Source organism: Camelina sativa, chromosome 18 (genome assembly GCF_000633955.1).
Source record: "Camelina sativa cultivar DH55 chromosome 18, Cs, whole genome shotgun sequence".
Taxonomy (NCBI): Eukaryota; Viridiplantae; Streptophyta; class Magnoliopsida; order Brassicales; family Brassicaceae; genus Camelina; species Camelina sativa.
The window spans coordinates 20,619,005-20,633,168 of NC_025702.1; the positions used below are offsets into that span (position 1 = coordinate 20,619,005).

At 38.5% G+C, this 14,164-nt stretch overlaps 5 protein-coding genes and 1 non-coding gene across 9 annotated transcripts; 4 read left to right on the top strand and 2 right to left on the bottom strand.

The window, feature by feature from the left end:
- On the bottom strand, positions 32 to 3,548 carry LOC104762918 (pyridine nucleotide-disulfide oxidoreductase domain-containing protein 2). 2 transcript variants are annotated; one of them, XR_763671.2, is made up of 16 exons: positions 3,290 to 3,548; positions 3,031 to 3,192; positions 2,758 to 2,937; positions 2,592 to 2,649; positions 2,440 to 2,490; positions 2,195 to 2,277; positions 1,883 to 1,970; positions 1,714 to 1,755; positions 1,565 to 1,639; positions 1,387 to 1,455; positions 1,131 to 1,246; positions 926 to 1,038; positions 778 to 861; positions 551 to 671; positions 395 to 461; positions 32 to 315 (listed from the first exon to the last, which is right to left on the bottom strand). XR_763671.2 is itself a non-coding variant. In XM_010486325.1 (16 exons), exons 1-16 carry the CDS (start codon positions 3,523 to 3,525, stop codon positions 192 to 194), a joined length of 1,665 nt encoding a protein of 554 aa, XP_010484627.1. In that variant the 5' UTR covers positions 3,526 to 3,547; the 3' UTR covers positions 32 to 191. The 2 variants fall into 2 exon arrangements, 1 of the variants encoding a protein (XP_010484627.1); XM_010486325.1 differs by having other exon boundaries at positions 782 to 861; positions 3,290 to 3,547.
- Positions 4,215 to 6,031, top strand: LOC104762919 (maf-like protein DDB_G0281937). Its single transcript, XM_010486326.2, has 9 exons — positions 4,215 to 4,447; positions 4,573 to 4,644; positions 4,734 to 4,808; positions 4,915 to 4,998; positions 5,098 to 5,167; positions 5,264 to 5,355; positions 5,444 to 5,485; positions 5,580 to 5,660; positions 5,781 to 6,031. The coding sequence occupies exons 1-9, from the start codon at positions 4,334 to 4,336 to the stop codon at positions 5,850 to 5,852; spliced, it is 702 nt and encodes a 233-aa protein (XP_010484628.1). The 5' UTR covers positions 4,215 to 4,333; the 3' UTR covers positions 5,853 to 6,031.
- Positions 6,264 to 9,482, top strand: LOC104762920 (U3 small nucleolar ribonucleoprotein protein MPP10). 2 transcript variants are annotated; one of them, XM_010486328.2, is made up of 13 exons: positions 6,264 to 7,113; positions 7,222 to 7,277; positions 7,417 to 7,507; positions 7,592 to 7,702; positions 7,801 to 7,938; positions 8,025 to 8,093; positions 8,200 to 8,241; positions 8,335 to 8,403; positions 8,518 to 8,589; positions 8,683 to 8,736; positions 8,833 to 8,974; positions 9,064 to 9,111; positions 9,196 to 9,482. In XM_010486328.2, the coding sequence occupies exons 1-13, from the start codon at positions 6,427 to 6,429 to the stop codon at positions 9,216 to 9,218; spliced, it is 1,602 nt and encodes a 533-aa protein (XP_010484630.1). In that variant the 5' UTR covers positions 6,264 to 6,426; the 3' UTR covers positions 9,219 to 9,482. The 2 variants fall into 2 exon arrangements, with proteins under 2 accessions (XP_010484630.1, XP_010484631.1); XM_010486329.2 differs by having other exon boundaries at positions 6,265 to 7,113; positions 9,202 to 9,482.
- On the top strand, positions 9,838 to 9,911 carry TRNAN-GUU. The gene has a single exon. It is a non-coding gene; the product is annotated as a tRNA-Asn (tRNA).
- LOC104745732 (putative glucose-6-phosphate 1-epimerase) lies at positions 10,090 to 12,262 on the top strand. 2 transcript variants are annotated; one of them, XM_010486332.2, is made up of 10 exons: positions 10,090 to 10,345; positions 10,439 to 10,537; positions 10,646 to 10,759; positions 10,901 to 10,952; positions 11,046 to 11,183; positions 11,281 to 11,379; positions 11,540 to 11,637; positions 11,737 to 11,844; positions 11,955 to 12,036; positions 12,126 to 12,262. In XM_010486332.2, exons 1-10 carry the CDS (start codon positions 10,278 to 10,280, stop codon positions 12,189 to 12,191), a joined length of 924 nt encoding a protein of 307 aa, XP_010484634.1. In that variant the 5' UTR covers positions 10,090 to 10,277; the 3' UTR covers positions 12,192 to 12,262. The 2 variants fall into 2 exon arrangements, with proteins under 2 accessions (XP_010484634.1, XP_010484633.1); XM_010486331.2 differs by having other exon boundaries at positions 10,091 to 10,345; positions 10,436 to 10,537.
- Positions 12,228 to 14,156, bottom strand: LOC104762921 (pentatricopeptide repeat-containing protein At5g66520-like). Its single transcript, XM_010486330.2, has one exon. The coding sequence runs from the start codon at positions 14,131 to 14,133 to the stop codon at positions 12,265 to 12,267; it is 1,869 nt and encodes a 622-aa protein (XP_010484632.1). The 5' UTR covers positions 14,134 to 14,156; the 3' UTR covers positions 12,228 to 12,264.

Here is a 14,164-nt window from a genome sequence, read left to right on the forward strand (position 1 = left end):
CCATTTTTGTTGATTTTTAGGGCTTTTTACGTTTACTTACACGTGGATGATTCTTATTCGTTGATAACAACTATGTTCACGCGTCTGAGACCGAAGCCTCCGGCGCAGACAGAGGTTTCACAGCAATGGAAAAAACACTTACACATGAAGGTCTACTACATTGCATAGTCTGAGATTTATCCTCGCTAGATTCATTTCAAGTCTTGGAGAACAACATGCGCTGCATTTCTTCCTGGTGCGCCCATTACTCCGCCTCCAGGATGAGCTCCGCTGCCGCACAAGTAGAGACCTTTCAAAGGGCTTCTGTAATTCGACCTGTGTCACATTCCAACAAAGTTTTGAATCATATTTATAAATCGTAAAAAGACTGTTTTGAATTGTGAGAGACACGTACCATTCTTTCACTGGGCGCATCAAGAAGAGAGAGTCTAATCCCATGGCACCGTGAAATATATTTCCACCTGCAGGACACAAATGAGCAATATGTCAATATGGTTTGGCCATATCCCATGTATTCATGATCTCTTTCTACATCCTCAACTTAATATACCTGTGAGACCAATTTGCCGTTCCAGGTCAGGAGGAGTCAACATGTCGTAGCTAATGATGGATGAGCTAAACCCGGGTGCATATTCATCAATCAGTTTAAAACACCTTTGTGCAAATGCTTCCTGATTTTACACAATCAACAACAAACCCGAGCATGTCTTGTAAGTTTCAAGGAATGAAAATTCGAAAAGTAACAGTAATGACGCTAGGCAAGAGTGTACAACTAACTAACTCGGTAAGTAGGATCTTCCCAGTTTCCATCTGATGGCTTGTAAGGAGTGTATTGGATGAACAAGTTGATTACATGCTTCCCTACATAAAAATTCACATTTAGATTTCTAATCCTAAACAACCAAACGGGGGAGAATATGTGTACCTGGAGGAGATATGGTGTTATCTAGCGTGGATGGAATAGTCATTTCGATCACTGGTCTTCTCGATGGTTGGCCGTTTTCAGAATCATGACATGCTGAGTGAACCTCGTCCATGCTGACAGAGGCCAAAGATAGAACAGAGCCATTGATAACTTTTATTTGTTCTTGGAGATACAAAGAGTCAAGATAAAAGTACACGTAGCATACCTCTCCGCACCAATGTGTATAGTGCCAAAGTGCTCCGGACCTGGACTCGAATGATTTGTGTTGCAGCACTGGAACTGTGGTAACTTGTCAACAGCCAAGTTTATTTTGGTAGTTGCCTGTTCACAACAATTAAACAGCCAATCAGCAGATACTTAGCTAGCTGGTATGATAAAACAAAAAAAACTTTTAGTTTGTTTAGAGATTTATCTTCCCTTGATCGAAAGAATGGGGGACTTAAATGACATAAAATACTTACAGAGCTGTAATCTGAGTTCTTGATAGCATCGACAAATTTTTCGGGAAGAACATTGGTCGGAACCAATTCCTGTTATCCAAAAAGAAAGAACAACCCATAAGTTTTTTTGCAAACAACACAATTTAGACTGACATATACTGGGAGTTTTGAATTTAGGCAAAGGACTCTAAAAATTTACCACATAAGTTCTGTAAGGGGTTGCATTGGATAATATAGCTGATGACTCCACCCGCGTACCATCAGCAAGCAAAACCTTATACCAAATTATTTCATATGAGTTTGATTTTAAGTTTCACTTCATCCAGAAATCAATGAAGACAAACTAACCCCTGTCACGATGCTAGAATCGTCAGTCAGTATTTCAGAAACCTGAAAAGCAAATTCGAATAAACTTAGCTGCCCTGCTTTCTGATAAGAGATAATGATAACTAGAGCTCCACTGTTCCGCATATTGTAGGAAAGAGGGATACATTCAAAAAGATCTGTAAATAAATACCTCTGCATTTGTGAAAATCTGAGCGCCAGCTTCCTTTGCAGCATTGGCTATAGCCATGGAGACAGAGCCCATCCCACCTTCAACATAACTGCAAATTAATTTCTTATTAGTTTACTCAGGATAGACAGGCCTTGTTTTATCAAAAAATCATCTTGTGCTTTTCATTTTGACCTCACAGATACATGTTTATTAAAATCTGCTAAGAGAGTTCTTAAAGTGCTTAGGTATCCTGACTTATGCAAAACATACGCCGCTTTTCAACATTGCCGAATTATTTAGAGGAAAATACAATTCAATAATCCAGATACGTACGACCAAATGCCTTTCTCTCCATCCGTTTCTCCCATCACATGATGTAGGAGGACATATCCACTTCCCGGAGTATGGACACTGGCCTGTGTATCAATGATCAGAGCACTACATTAACTCCGAAATATAGTATGACTAAGAAGCATCTCTCACCTTAACATGCCATTAGAATAAGTATATATCACAAAATGAGTCAACTATAAGAACTTTTGGAACCTCAAGCTCAAGATATTAGGAAGTTCAATTACCGTAGATCCAATCACGGCATCTGTTGCAAGAGTCGCCTTCAGGACATCAGACTGGAAGGCAAAAGGCCAACACAAAACGTGTGTGAATACAACATCAGACTAATTGCTAATGCTATTTGTAGGGCCAAAAGGTGCCAAGATCAGAAAACCACCTCAAACCAGTTGTTCAAAACTTTTGAAGCTGGGGCCAATAACAAATCCATGAAGTCCCTTCATAAGTTAAAAAAAATAACACAGTATTGTACTTTATCAAGCATCTAAACCAAGCAGTAAAAGATAACATAGAGACAGCTTAATCTTTAAGATAGGAGATCATACACCATATCTTTTTGCCCCAAAGAAGCTGCTTGGCGGAGACAACGAGCCCAGAAAGCAGATTTGTACATTTTATTGCGCAGCTTATCGTTCAAAGAAGAGGCACCTTGCAAAGATTCTGGGGGAGTTGCATCCAAAAGAGGATCCATGAATCCACAGAACCTCTCTAGCTGCTTCTCGTATCTGTAACAAATTTTTAACAGTAGTTTTAGTAATTAAAACTTTTAATCATCACATTCCCAAATTAGCATTGTATTTGAAAAAAAAAAAAACAACCTTGGGTAAGCATCAGCATCATGTTTGGAGAACTTGGAAATCTCAGAATGATTAAGTTCATGATCAGGTCCAAGCAGAAGATAACGTCCATCCAAACAAGGTGTAAACGATGAAGGACTTCTCTTCAGAAGCTTCAATCCGTGTCTGCCTAACTCTAATTCTCTTTGGATTCCAAAATCAAAATAATGATCCAAAAACGTCAAAACAATCCAACAACAAAATCAAAAGAAGAAAAAAAAAAGAATGGTTAATCAAAAACCTAATGATGCAAGGACGAAGCAGGCTCTGAAGGTAACTGCAGCGTGAAAATTTGAAGCCAGGTACGATCTCCTCCGTCACTGCCGCCCCACCGATGACATGACGGCGCTCGAGAACAGCTACGGAGAGACCACCACGTGCTAGGTAAGCCGCGGCGGTTAAGCCGTTGTGACCTCCGCCGATCACCACCGCGTCCCATTTCTCCCCCGGCAAAGTACTGAAGCTCCGGCGCCACATTGTATGTAGTCTTCACTGGTCAAGTTTCAGTGTCACTTGTTACCACTTATTCTCTATCCTTGTTACTTTCGCCCCACTAGTTTTTATTATTTATCAAATAGTCCTATTAGTTGTATGATTTACAAAATAGCTTCCATATTTTTGAGAAGTTCAAAACTAGTACTCAGTGTATTTATGATTACAACCCTTTTAAAAAACGTATTTATTTTATCCCCAATAGTTTTGATAATTTATAAAATAGTTCAAAGAGTTTTTACTTATACATACAACGTCAATAATATTTTTCGAAGGTTTACAAAATCGTTCCCAGTTTTTTTTGTTTTCTAATTAAAAAAAGAAAAAGAAAGGACAAATAAATTAGCTAGCTAGCCTAATTATATGAAAAATTTAGCTAGACAGCCTAGTTCCATGTGAGAAGTTTGGACTGTTTGGTCATGATTTGATGAAAGTGACAGGAAAAGTTACCACAAAATAACCAACAATAATATTAAAAACGATTATTGAGTATTAAAATTTTAAAATAAAGAATAGAAATTGATGATTTGAAATATGCCAAATTTTCATTTATAGAAGGAAATGCTTGTTTTTTTTAATACCACACAATATAGAAAATACCTTCAATTTTTTTATATTAAAACATCGTTGGTTTAGTTTATAAGTATAAGAAAACAAATGTTTAAAAGAATCTTATTATGATTGAAAAAAAAAAGAAAAAAAATCTATTAAAAAAAAAAAAAGGGAAAGATAAAGTGGAAGCGAATTTGGCGTTATTCCTTGAAATTGGGGGAGAGTTGAGTTTGAGGTGGACATGGTCAAATTGTTTCTTCAGTTTTTGTTGTTTTTTGCAATTTTCCCATCCTCACTCTTCCGTTTAGAGCAAAACGCCACGATGACCTCGAAGGCGATGGAGAGAGGATTCAAGGTTTCTCTCTCTAGTCGACTCTCTACTATCCTCTTTTTTTTTTTTTTTTCCTTTTTAGAATAATAGAATTGAAATTTTATAAATTGCTAACGAAATGCAAAAAATATTCTCTCGAACGTGTGAAGCTGATTCTGGGTTCTCAGTCCATGGCGAGAAAACGGATTCTGGCTGAAATGGGATATGATTACACCATCGTGGTATGTCTATGTTTGATTATTTTTTTGTTTGCTCTGGATTGTTAAGTAGTAAGTTGACGTTGTTGGCTTTGGGATTATTATGGTTCAAGACTGCAGACATTGATGAGAAAGCCATTAGGACAGACAAGCCTGAAGATTTGGTTGTGGCTCTTGCTGAAGCCAAGGTTTTATAATCTACTAGGGTTTTGTTTTGTTTGACTTCGATTTTAGTTTTATTGTACTTCTATCTTACCATATTGAATTGATGACGGTAAAATTGTAATTGACTAGGCAAATGAGATCATATCGAAACTGGGAGGTGAAAGCCAGTTTGCACAGGATCCTCAACCAACACTCTTGATTACTGCAGACACTGTATGCTGACATAATGTCTTAACATTTTTTGGATTGTCTTATGTTCTGTGGTTTCTTTAATCTTGAGCTGATGTGTTATATGGTGATGGAGTTTCTTAGGTTGTTGTGTACAAAGGTGTTATTAGAGAAAAACCAACCACTAAAGAAGAAGCTCGTGAATTTATCAAAGGTTTTGTGCAGCTTAATTGCTTTCAGGTGTTCTATGATACTACTAGCCCACTTGTAAGGTTGTGATTTAAGATTTTTGTTTGAAATCTCTACACAGGCTACTCCGGATCACACGGAGGTGTTGTGGGATCTGTTCTAGTTAGCAACTTGAAAACTGGAGTTAGAAGAGGAGGATGGGACAAAGCAGAGGTAGTACACAAACACTATTTCTTCTTCTTTCCTCAACCTCTTGTTTTCAGTGGATTGAACAGTTTGTTTGGTGATTGTTGTGATGCAGGTCTATTTCCATGAGATACCAGAACAAGTCATCGACAATCTTGTAAATAAAGCTCTTTAAAACACTAGTTCTTCTTCTCTTACCATGGATCTTAGTTTGTTTTAACAAATGAGTTTGTGTCTTCTTTGATCTTCAGATTGATGATGCAATAACTTACAAGGTTGCTGGAGGCTTAACACTGGAGCATCCCCTCATTTCACCATTTGTCGATTCCGTGGTTAGTGCCCTTTAACACAAGGAGCTCGAATGTTTGATCTATATAGCTGTTTAATTCCTTTCTGTTTCAGCGTATGATTGATTACACACTACTGAAGGATTTTTTGTTGTAATGTCGTAGGTGGGAGGAGTTGATACAGTCATGGGACTTCCTAAAGAACTCACTGAAAAATTCATCAACGATGTGTTGTAGCTCAATCCCCTTTTGATTATGTAGTAGGAAGGCTTAGATTAATACTTTTGAATCTCTAATCCCATCAAATCATTCATATTGTAAGTGGGTAAACACATAGATTTATCGTATCCATAATTCTAAGCAACAATGATGTTTTCGGATTTCAAAACTCTTATACAGCAATTGAATTGTGTCAATTTCTGCAGTTTAAACAAGTCTTGATTATACAACTTTCCAGAATCTGTATAAAGCAGTCTATTTCGGACGAATGTGGGGTTTTCTCATGTCTGAATTATGAATGCCCACCATTGTCGTGATTTTACTATCTGGGCCAAAACACAATATTAAAAGGCCCAAATATTGACCCAATTACTGAGGTCGAAACTCTCTGTCTGGTTAAGAGGTTTTACCGGGGACTTATCTCAGGGTTTTTGAGAAACACACTCATTGAGGTTTCTCTTCTCCGTGTTCCTCTTCCAAAACCTAACCACCGCCATTGATAAACCCTACTGTTTTTGTTCAATCGAAGAAACCCTAATATCTGGGCGCACCGAGGAAGCAACGATTTGATACGTTTGGTTGCTTTAATCTAATGGCGATTGTAAAAGATCCGGGCTTTGAAGCCCTTGAGAAGCTTAAGTCAACTGAACCACCAGTGTTTCTAGCGCCAAGTTCAATATCTGAGGTGGCTCGCGCTGCATCTCAGCATATCTTCGAGAAGTTGAAGCCGTACAACCCTAAATCTCCATTTGATGAGCTCTTGGTTGATGGGTTTGATGCGGAGCAGATTTGGCAGCAAATTGATATGCAGTCTCAACCGTTGTTGTCTAGCTTGCGGCAGGAAGTTAATAGATTTGCTAAAAACCCTGAAGAGATTCGTAAACTTGGGAATTTGACCCTCAAGGTTTCTCATGAAGATGATGTGGATGAGATGGATATGGATGGTCATGACTCGGGTGATGATGAGCTAGAAGGTAATGAAAGCGAAGGAGAAGAGGAAGAGGAAGATGAAGATGAAGAAGAAGAAGAGGACGGAGATGACGAAGATGAAGAAGAGGACGGAGATGAAGAAGATGAGGAGGAAAAGGATGGAGACAATGAAGGAATAGAGGACAAGTTCTTCAAGATAAAAGAATTGGAGGAGTTTTTAGAGGATGGTGAAGCAGAAGAGTATGGGATTGACTACAAGAACAACAAGGGAGTAGCAAAGAGAAAGAAACAAAATTTGCGTGATGAAGAAGATGATGAGGAGGACGAGGATGAAGAAGAAGATGATGAGGTAAGCACATACCTCAGTGTTTAAGAATATAAAGTGGGGTGAGTGATTACAATCATTGGCTCATTTTTTTTTTCTCTTGGTTGATCTTTTATTGTTCTTGTGCTTTAGTTTGGTGCTTTTGCTGGTGGTGACGACGAAGAGGCGGATAAATTAGGAAAAGCAAAGTATGTTTCTATGCTCTCTAATTAGAGAATACGCATACCACTTTGTATTCCAATCATCTGCATTTTTGCTTCCTTGGGCTTAGAGCAGTATCGCTGTAGATTTGTTCTAAGATTTTTTTTCCTTATCATTCATAATTAGGTACACTGATTTCTTTGGCGGCAAAAAGAAGGAGACAAAAGTAAAGTGGAAAGATTTAAGTGAAGATGACGAAGCTGAAAGAGAAAACCAAGTATTGTGATGCTTAACTTATGCATGGCTTTGTGATATGTAATGACTTCATTTCTTATTTATGAACTATTTTGTCTTCCTTTAGGGTAATGAAAAGCTCTCTACACATGAGAAAGAACGATTAAAGGTTCAATCCAAGATTGAACAGATGGAGAAAACAAACTTAGATCCTAAACACTGGACAATGCAGGGAGAGGTAGCCAGCCATGTTTTTCCCGACGATTATTACACTGTAAAAAAATTTGCATTTTGCTTTCTATAACTAAATGTGTGTATGATTTGTCTTGTTAAAAGATAACTGCTGCAAAGAGGCCAAAGAACAGTGCTCTAGAAGTTGATTTAGATTTTGAGCACAATGCCAGGCCTGCTCCTGTAATCACAGAAGAGGTCACAGCCTCACTTGAAGATTTGATCAAGAGCAGAATCATTGAGGTAACTACTTGTGGGCAGTAATATGTAACATTGGTCTCCTTTCCTACATTCCGTGGTTTTGTGTAACTGATACTGTGACTTCTTAGGCTCGTTTTGATGATGTTCAACGAGCACCTAGTATGCCCACTAAAGCAAAAAGAGAAGCCAAGGAAATGGTGAGTTTTATTGAAGAACTATTATCTCTGCCCTCTTATTTTGTGCTCTGGTTTAATAGTTGATGAATAACAGTACAATCGGTTTGTTACTTTTGAAAATATGCAGGACGAGAGCAAAAGCAAGAAAGGTCTTGCCGAAGTTTACGAGGTTTGTATGATGTACAATATCTGATTGTGTTATTTCTTTTTTGGGAGATAACCAAACTTACAAATGTGTTTTGGTCCATTTGGTTATTTGTAGGACGAATACGTTCGGACGGCTAATCCAGCTTTTGCCCCAACAACTTTCTCTGATGAACTAAAGAAAGAGGTTCCAACTTGATTTGATCCTCATATTTCCTGAGTTTTTGTATTTACCTATCTGTCTTCTCCTTTCAATGTTAGTCTCTATATCCCATACTCTTACTTATAAATGTTAAATCAGGCAAGCATGTTGTTCAAGAATCTATGCTTGAAGTTGGATGCTCTCTCCCACTTCCACTTCACACCTAAACCTGTATGTTTCTTGCTTAGATCCGAAATGATGATCACCTCAAATATAGCTCTGGACTGAAGCTAATTTCTTTTCTTATTTTCCCAAAACTTTCAGGTGATTGAAGAAATGTCTATACAAACGAATGTCCCGGCCATAGCAATGGAAGAGGTAATTCTGTTGTTTTCTCAATCCTTCCTTATTTGTTAAGGAATTGGGAGCGTGGCACCATTTTACTAAGCAACTACTTCCGTGTGTACTACGTAGGTTGCGCCCGTGGCAGTCTCGGATGCAGCAATGCTTGCCCCGGAGGAAATCTTTTCCGGGAAAGGTGACATTAAGGATGAGTCTGAGCTTACACAGGAAGAGAGAAAGAGAAGGAGAGCTAAGAAGAAGAGAAAGTTTAAGGGTAAGGAATTGAATAATAAAGAGAATATTCAATTGGTAAAAGCACAATAATAAGACCCATAAACTCTTTGCTTTTCACTTCTGAAACAGCTGAATCTGCAAAAGAACCAGTGAAAAAGGCGCGAGATGCTACTACCGGTATTTATTTTCTTGTGCTCTTTCTTACATGACTTAAGATTGTTGAGAATATTTGAAATCATAACATCGCCTACTTTTACGAAGTTGCAGGCAGCGAAGTACTGTGAAGAAAGGAGAGTTACAGGTGCAAAATGAAGATGAGGAGAGTTCAGGCAAGAGCATTTGTAGTTGATTTTGTGAAAAAAATCTAAACACAGACAGCTTCAAGATTAGATACAAACAACAGTTTTGAAACTCTTTTATTGGTGTAAGGAAAGACGGGAGATAATGTTCGTTTGGGTTGAACTTGTCTTTTCAAACATATGAATTTTATTGTATCCTATGCGATTTTGTTGTATACTTTTGATATGAGTAATTTTATTTTCTTTCTATTGATGGAAAAAAACTCCTCGGTAAGCTGACCATATAATTTGTCAATGCTGATCTATTCACATCAATCTGTAACGAAGCCATTCCACGTCCCTGTTAATTGATGTATCCTTGTCAAAAATAGAAGCCAGTCTACTGTGCAGCTTCACACATGTAAGGTCACATTACTTTGATGTAGATCACATTCAGAAATTTTTGTGGTGTAATATTATCACCCTCACAAGAGAAAGTTTTGGTTTCCCTTTGCTTTATAACCTTACGAACATGCCGTCATCGACTTGAAGCTTTTAGTTTTCACTATATCGCACATGAAAAATATTTGTATAAAAAAAGGTAAGGTATAACTCTTAACAGGTTGCTGGAGTAGCTCAGTTGGTTAGAGCGTGTGGCTGTTAACCACAAGGTCAGAGGTTCGACCCCTCTCTCTAGCGTTATGCAGCTTATTCTTTTTTTTTTTTTTTTAAAAAACTAGCCCGTGAGTAATATTGGGCCTGGCCTTTGTGAGTAACAGCCCAGAAACTTTCTTTAATACTCAACACTCATTATTAGTTTTGTTGTCGGACTTGGGGTGGGATTGGAATATTCGTCAATCCATAAAAACGATATTCTGAAGTGGTCAACAACATTAACGATTGGGTCCCGACCGTCGTTTGAAGAGCCGTTTCCTCTCTGATGAAATAAAAATGATGTCGTCGTCATTAGTTTGCTGCGTTGTGATTTTTATTCAATCTCATCATCGACCCACCCGCACAAATCAAAATATATAAAGATAGAGAGTGACTGAAGGAGAGCAAAACATGGCGATTGTTTCCGTCTCTGACTCTTTCCTCACCTTCAATTCTCCCAATCAGCTCCGATTTAACCGGTAATTTGGAGAACTGCATCGTCACTTCTTCGCTTTTCTAATTTGTCTAATCTTTGAATAAAACAACCGATCTTGAACTTTTTTTGGCAGAAGGAGAGGAGTCTCAGCCATGGCTTCTTCAGCTACTGGAGTAAGAGTCGCAGAAGGACAAGGCAATTTGCCAAAACTCGTCCTCACTTCTCCTCAGAACAGGTATAACACTACTAGATTCACCCACCCTGCCTCATTCATTGTGTTGTAATAAGGTAAGTCATCAAATTTGCTTGCAGTAGATTTTAGTTTTTCTTTTATTGGATTCAGTGAGGCTGAGATATATCTCTTTGGAGGATGCATTACATCTTGGAAAGTTGCGAGTGGTAAAGATCTTCTTTTTGTCAGACCAGACGCTGTCTTCAATAAGATTAAGCCCATTAGGTTTGTGTGTGTGTGTGTCTTTCTACATTTAACTTTGTTACTCAGAACTCCAACTTATTTACCTTTAAAACTCTCCCTGAGCCTGAGTAATGAATGTCTTCCCTTTTTTTCTTCAAATTTCTTTATTGTTATTGGATTTAGCGGAGGGATTCCACATTGTTTTCCCCAGTTTGGACCTGGGAAAATTCAACAGGTATTCCCTCATTGAAAATTTTTCATTCTATTCATCAAATCTGTTTTTTTATTTTTTTACTTATTTATTATGCTCTCTTTGAATCATTATTAGCATGGGTTTGGAAGGAACATGGACTGGTCTGTTCTTGATTCCGAGAATTCTGATGACAATGCCACTGTTACTCTTGAGCTCAAGGATGGTCCGTATAGTCGAGCCATGTGGGACTTTGGTTTCCAGGCTCTATACAAGGTTTCTACAATGCCCTTATTCGTCCTTTTGATTAATGGGACACTCTTTGTATGTTTAGATTTCATATTCTTTAACAGTGTTTGTTTTGCTGCTTTAGGTCATTGTTGGCGCCGACTCCCTTTCCACCGAGCTTAAGATAACCAACAAAGACAACAAAGCTTTCTCTTTCACCACTGCCCTGCATACTTACTTCCGTGTATGTGCTTTTAAATCTTCTTCTCGTTTAAACGCTGTAGTTTAGAGTCAACCAGCTTTGGCGTTGAAGTGTGTGTTCCCATGATCTAATACTATGGTTTGCAAATTGACTCCATGTATCCAAATTTTTCTTCATATAAAATTGCTTTTGGATTCATCAGGCTTCTTCCGCGGATGCATCTGTTAGAGGTCTAAAGGGTTGTAAAACTCTCAATAAGGATCCTGACCCTAAAAACCCAATAGAGGGTCAAGAAGACAGGTTGGTTTTGGTATTTGTTTTCCTTCATTAGTTACAGTTTTTGTTGCTTTTAATTTCACATGTTTAATGGTTCTCACTCCTTATTTTCTAACATTCCAGAGATGAAGTCACTTTTCCTGGATTCTTGGATTGCGTCTATCTTGATGCTCCTAATGAATTGCTGTTGGATAATGGCTTGGGTGATAAAATAATCATCAAAAACACAAAGTAGGTTTATTGAGACACTTAATGTGGCTTTATACAGAGAGACTAGGTTAACTTCCGTTTCAGAATTCGTTCTGTGCCTCATGTATATTACTTGTTTTTGGAAAATGCAGTTGGTCGGATGCGGTCTTGTGGAACCCGCATACTCAGATGGAGGCTTGTTACAGAGACTTTGTGTGCGTTGAAAATGCAAAGGTATATCAGTTTGCACCCAAGTCTTTGCCCACTACAATACTTATGGACTCGAATGTTTCTAACTCCTGCTTATTATTTTTAACTCTCAGCTTGGGGATGTCAAGCTAGAGCCAGGACAGTCTTGGACCGCAACACAGCTTCTCAGCATTAGTTAAAAACAATGTACTTTTAACTTCTGTTATAATGTCAAGTTCTTAAGCAATAAAAGTTGTTCTTCCTCTCCAAATTTCACCAGTAGTCACCACAACTGCATTTCCCATTTCTGAAATGATGAAACCTTGTCCTATCTCTCATTACGATATCTCTCCTGTATATCTTAGATATGAGTTTTGATACTCTGTGACAGTCTTTGCATACTCGGAGATTCTTCATTATACGTATAACAGTTCCTGGTTTAGTCTTGAGTAACCCGTATGTTATAGCCAATTTCTCGCTGTGCTGATGCACAATAGCCTCTCTTTCATCATCATCATCAACTAGATCAAGCAGCATATCCTCTAACTCTGGTACGTACCCGTGTTCCTCAAGTTCCCTTCTCACCGTTTTCCATTTAGATTGAATTTTCTCTATCTCTGGGTGTGATCTGTCTCCTGCTAAAAACTCGTGTGTTGTCCCTTCCAAGCTGATTGTACTACATCCTGGAACTTTTGCAACTCCTTGTTCTTTCATCAATCTTCTTGTTTCAGCTGCTTTGTCCCACTTTTTGGCCAAAGCATAGATATTAGCCTTATGAACATATCTCCCACCATGAAATGGATCCATTGCAATTAAGATTTCTCCAATTTGTTCTCCTAATTCGATGTTTTTGTGAATCCGACAGGCTTTGAGCAGCGCACCCCATATCACAGCATTTGGCTTCAAAGGCATCTCTTGGATGAAACGTGTTGCTTCATCAAGAAATCCAGCCCGACCGAGTAAATCAACAATACAGCCATAATGCTCGATGGTTGGTTTAAGGTTGTAATCTCTCTCCATGCTGTAGAAAATCAACTTTCCTTCTTCAACTAGTCCTACGTAGCTGCACGCCGTGAGAACCGCAGTGAAAGTAATCACATTTGGCTTTATTCCCATCTTTTGCATCTCCATGAACTTGCATATAGCTTCTCTTCCATGGCCATGGTATGCATAACCGGAAATCAAAGCTGTCCAAGCTTGCACTGATTTTTTCTTTATATCCTTGAACACTCCCAAAGCTTCCTCCATTTCGCCGCACTTTGCATACATATCTATAAGAACACAGCTCAAAACTGAATCAATTCTGATTCTTTCTTTATTAAGATAGGAATGAATCCATTTCCCTTGCTCGAGTGCCCCGAGCTGAGCACAAGCTGAGAGAGCATTAGCGAGGGAAACATTATCAGGCTCAACATCTGAATTCTGCATCTCATGAAATAAGTGCAGAGCTTCCTTTTTCATCCCTCCTTCAACATACCCAGAGATCATCGTAGTCCATGAAATAGCATTCTTTTCTGCCATTTTCTGGAATAACGCTAGTGCAATATCCAATTTTCCAGCTTTGACGTACCCTTTGATCACAGAGTTCCACGAGACAGCATCTGGTTTGGACATTCTGTCAAAGAGAAGGTGAGCTAGCTCGAAGTTCCCGGTCACAGCATATGAATTAATCAGAGAATTCACTGCATAGGCATCGTTTTCGTATCCAAGTTTGGTGATCTGTGCGTGAATTTGCGTTGTTTCTTCAAATGCAGATAGATTCGAACAAGCTTTGAGAAGAGACGGGAAAGTATACGCGTTATGTGGAGCTGAACAAGAAAGCATTCGATGGTACAGAAGAAGAGACGTCTTGGGTTCGTCTGAGGAAGAGAATCCTCTGATCATGAGGTTCCACAAGAAAGTGTCAGGTCGATCATAACCGTCAAACACAATCTGGGCATAAGGCAAAAGATCAGAAGAAGTGGAGGAAATACAGAAAGAAAGAAACTTTGTCACTGCGTAAGAATCCTGCATCAAGCCAGTTTTCACCATGCGAGCGTGGATTTGCTGAAGATCATCTTGCTTTGAGCATCTTTGGAGACAAGATATTGTCTCGAAGAGATTATGTTCCAAAGAGAAGGAGGAGCATGAGATCACTGTCATTTTAGTTCATTAAAAAAAAAAAAAAAAAAAA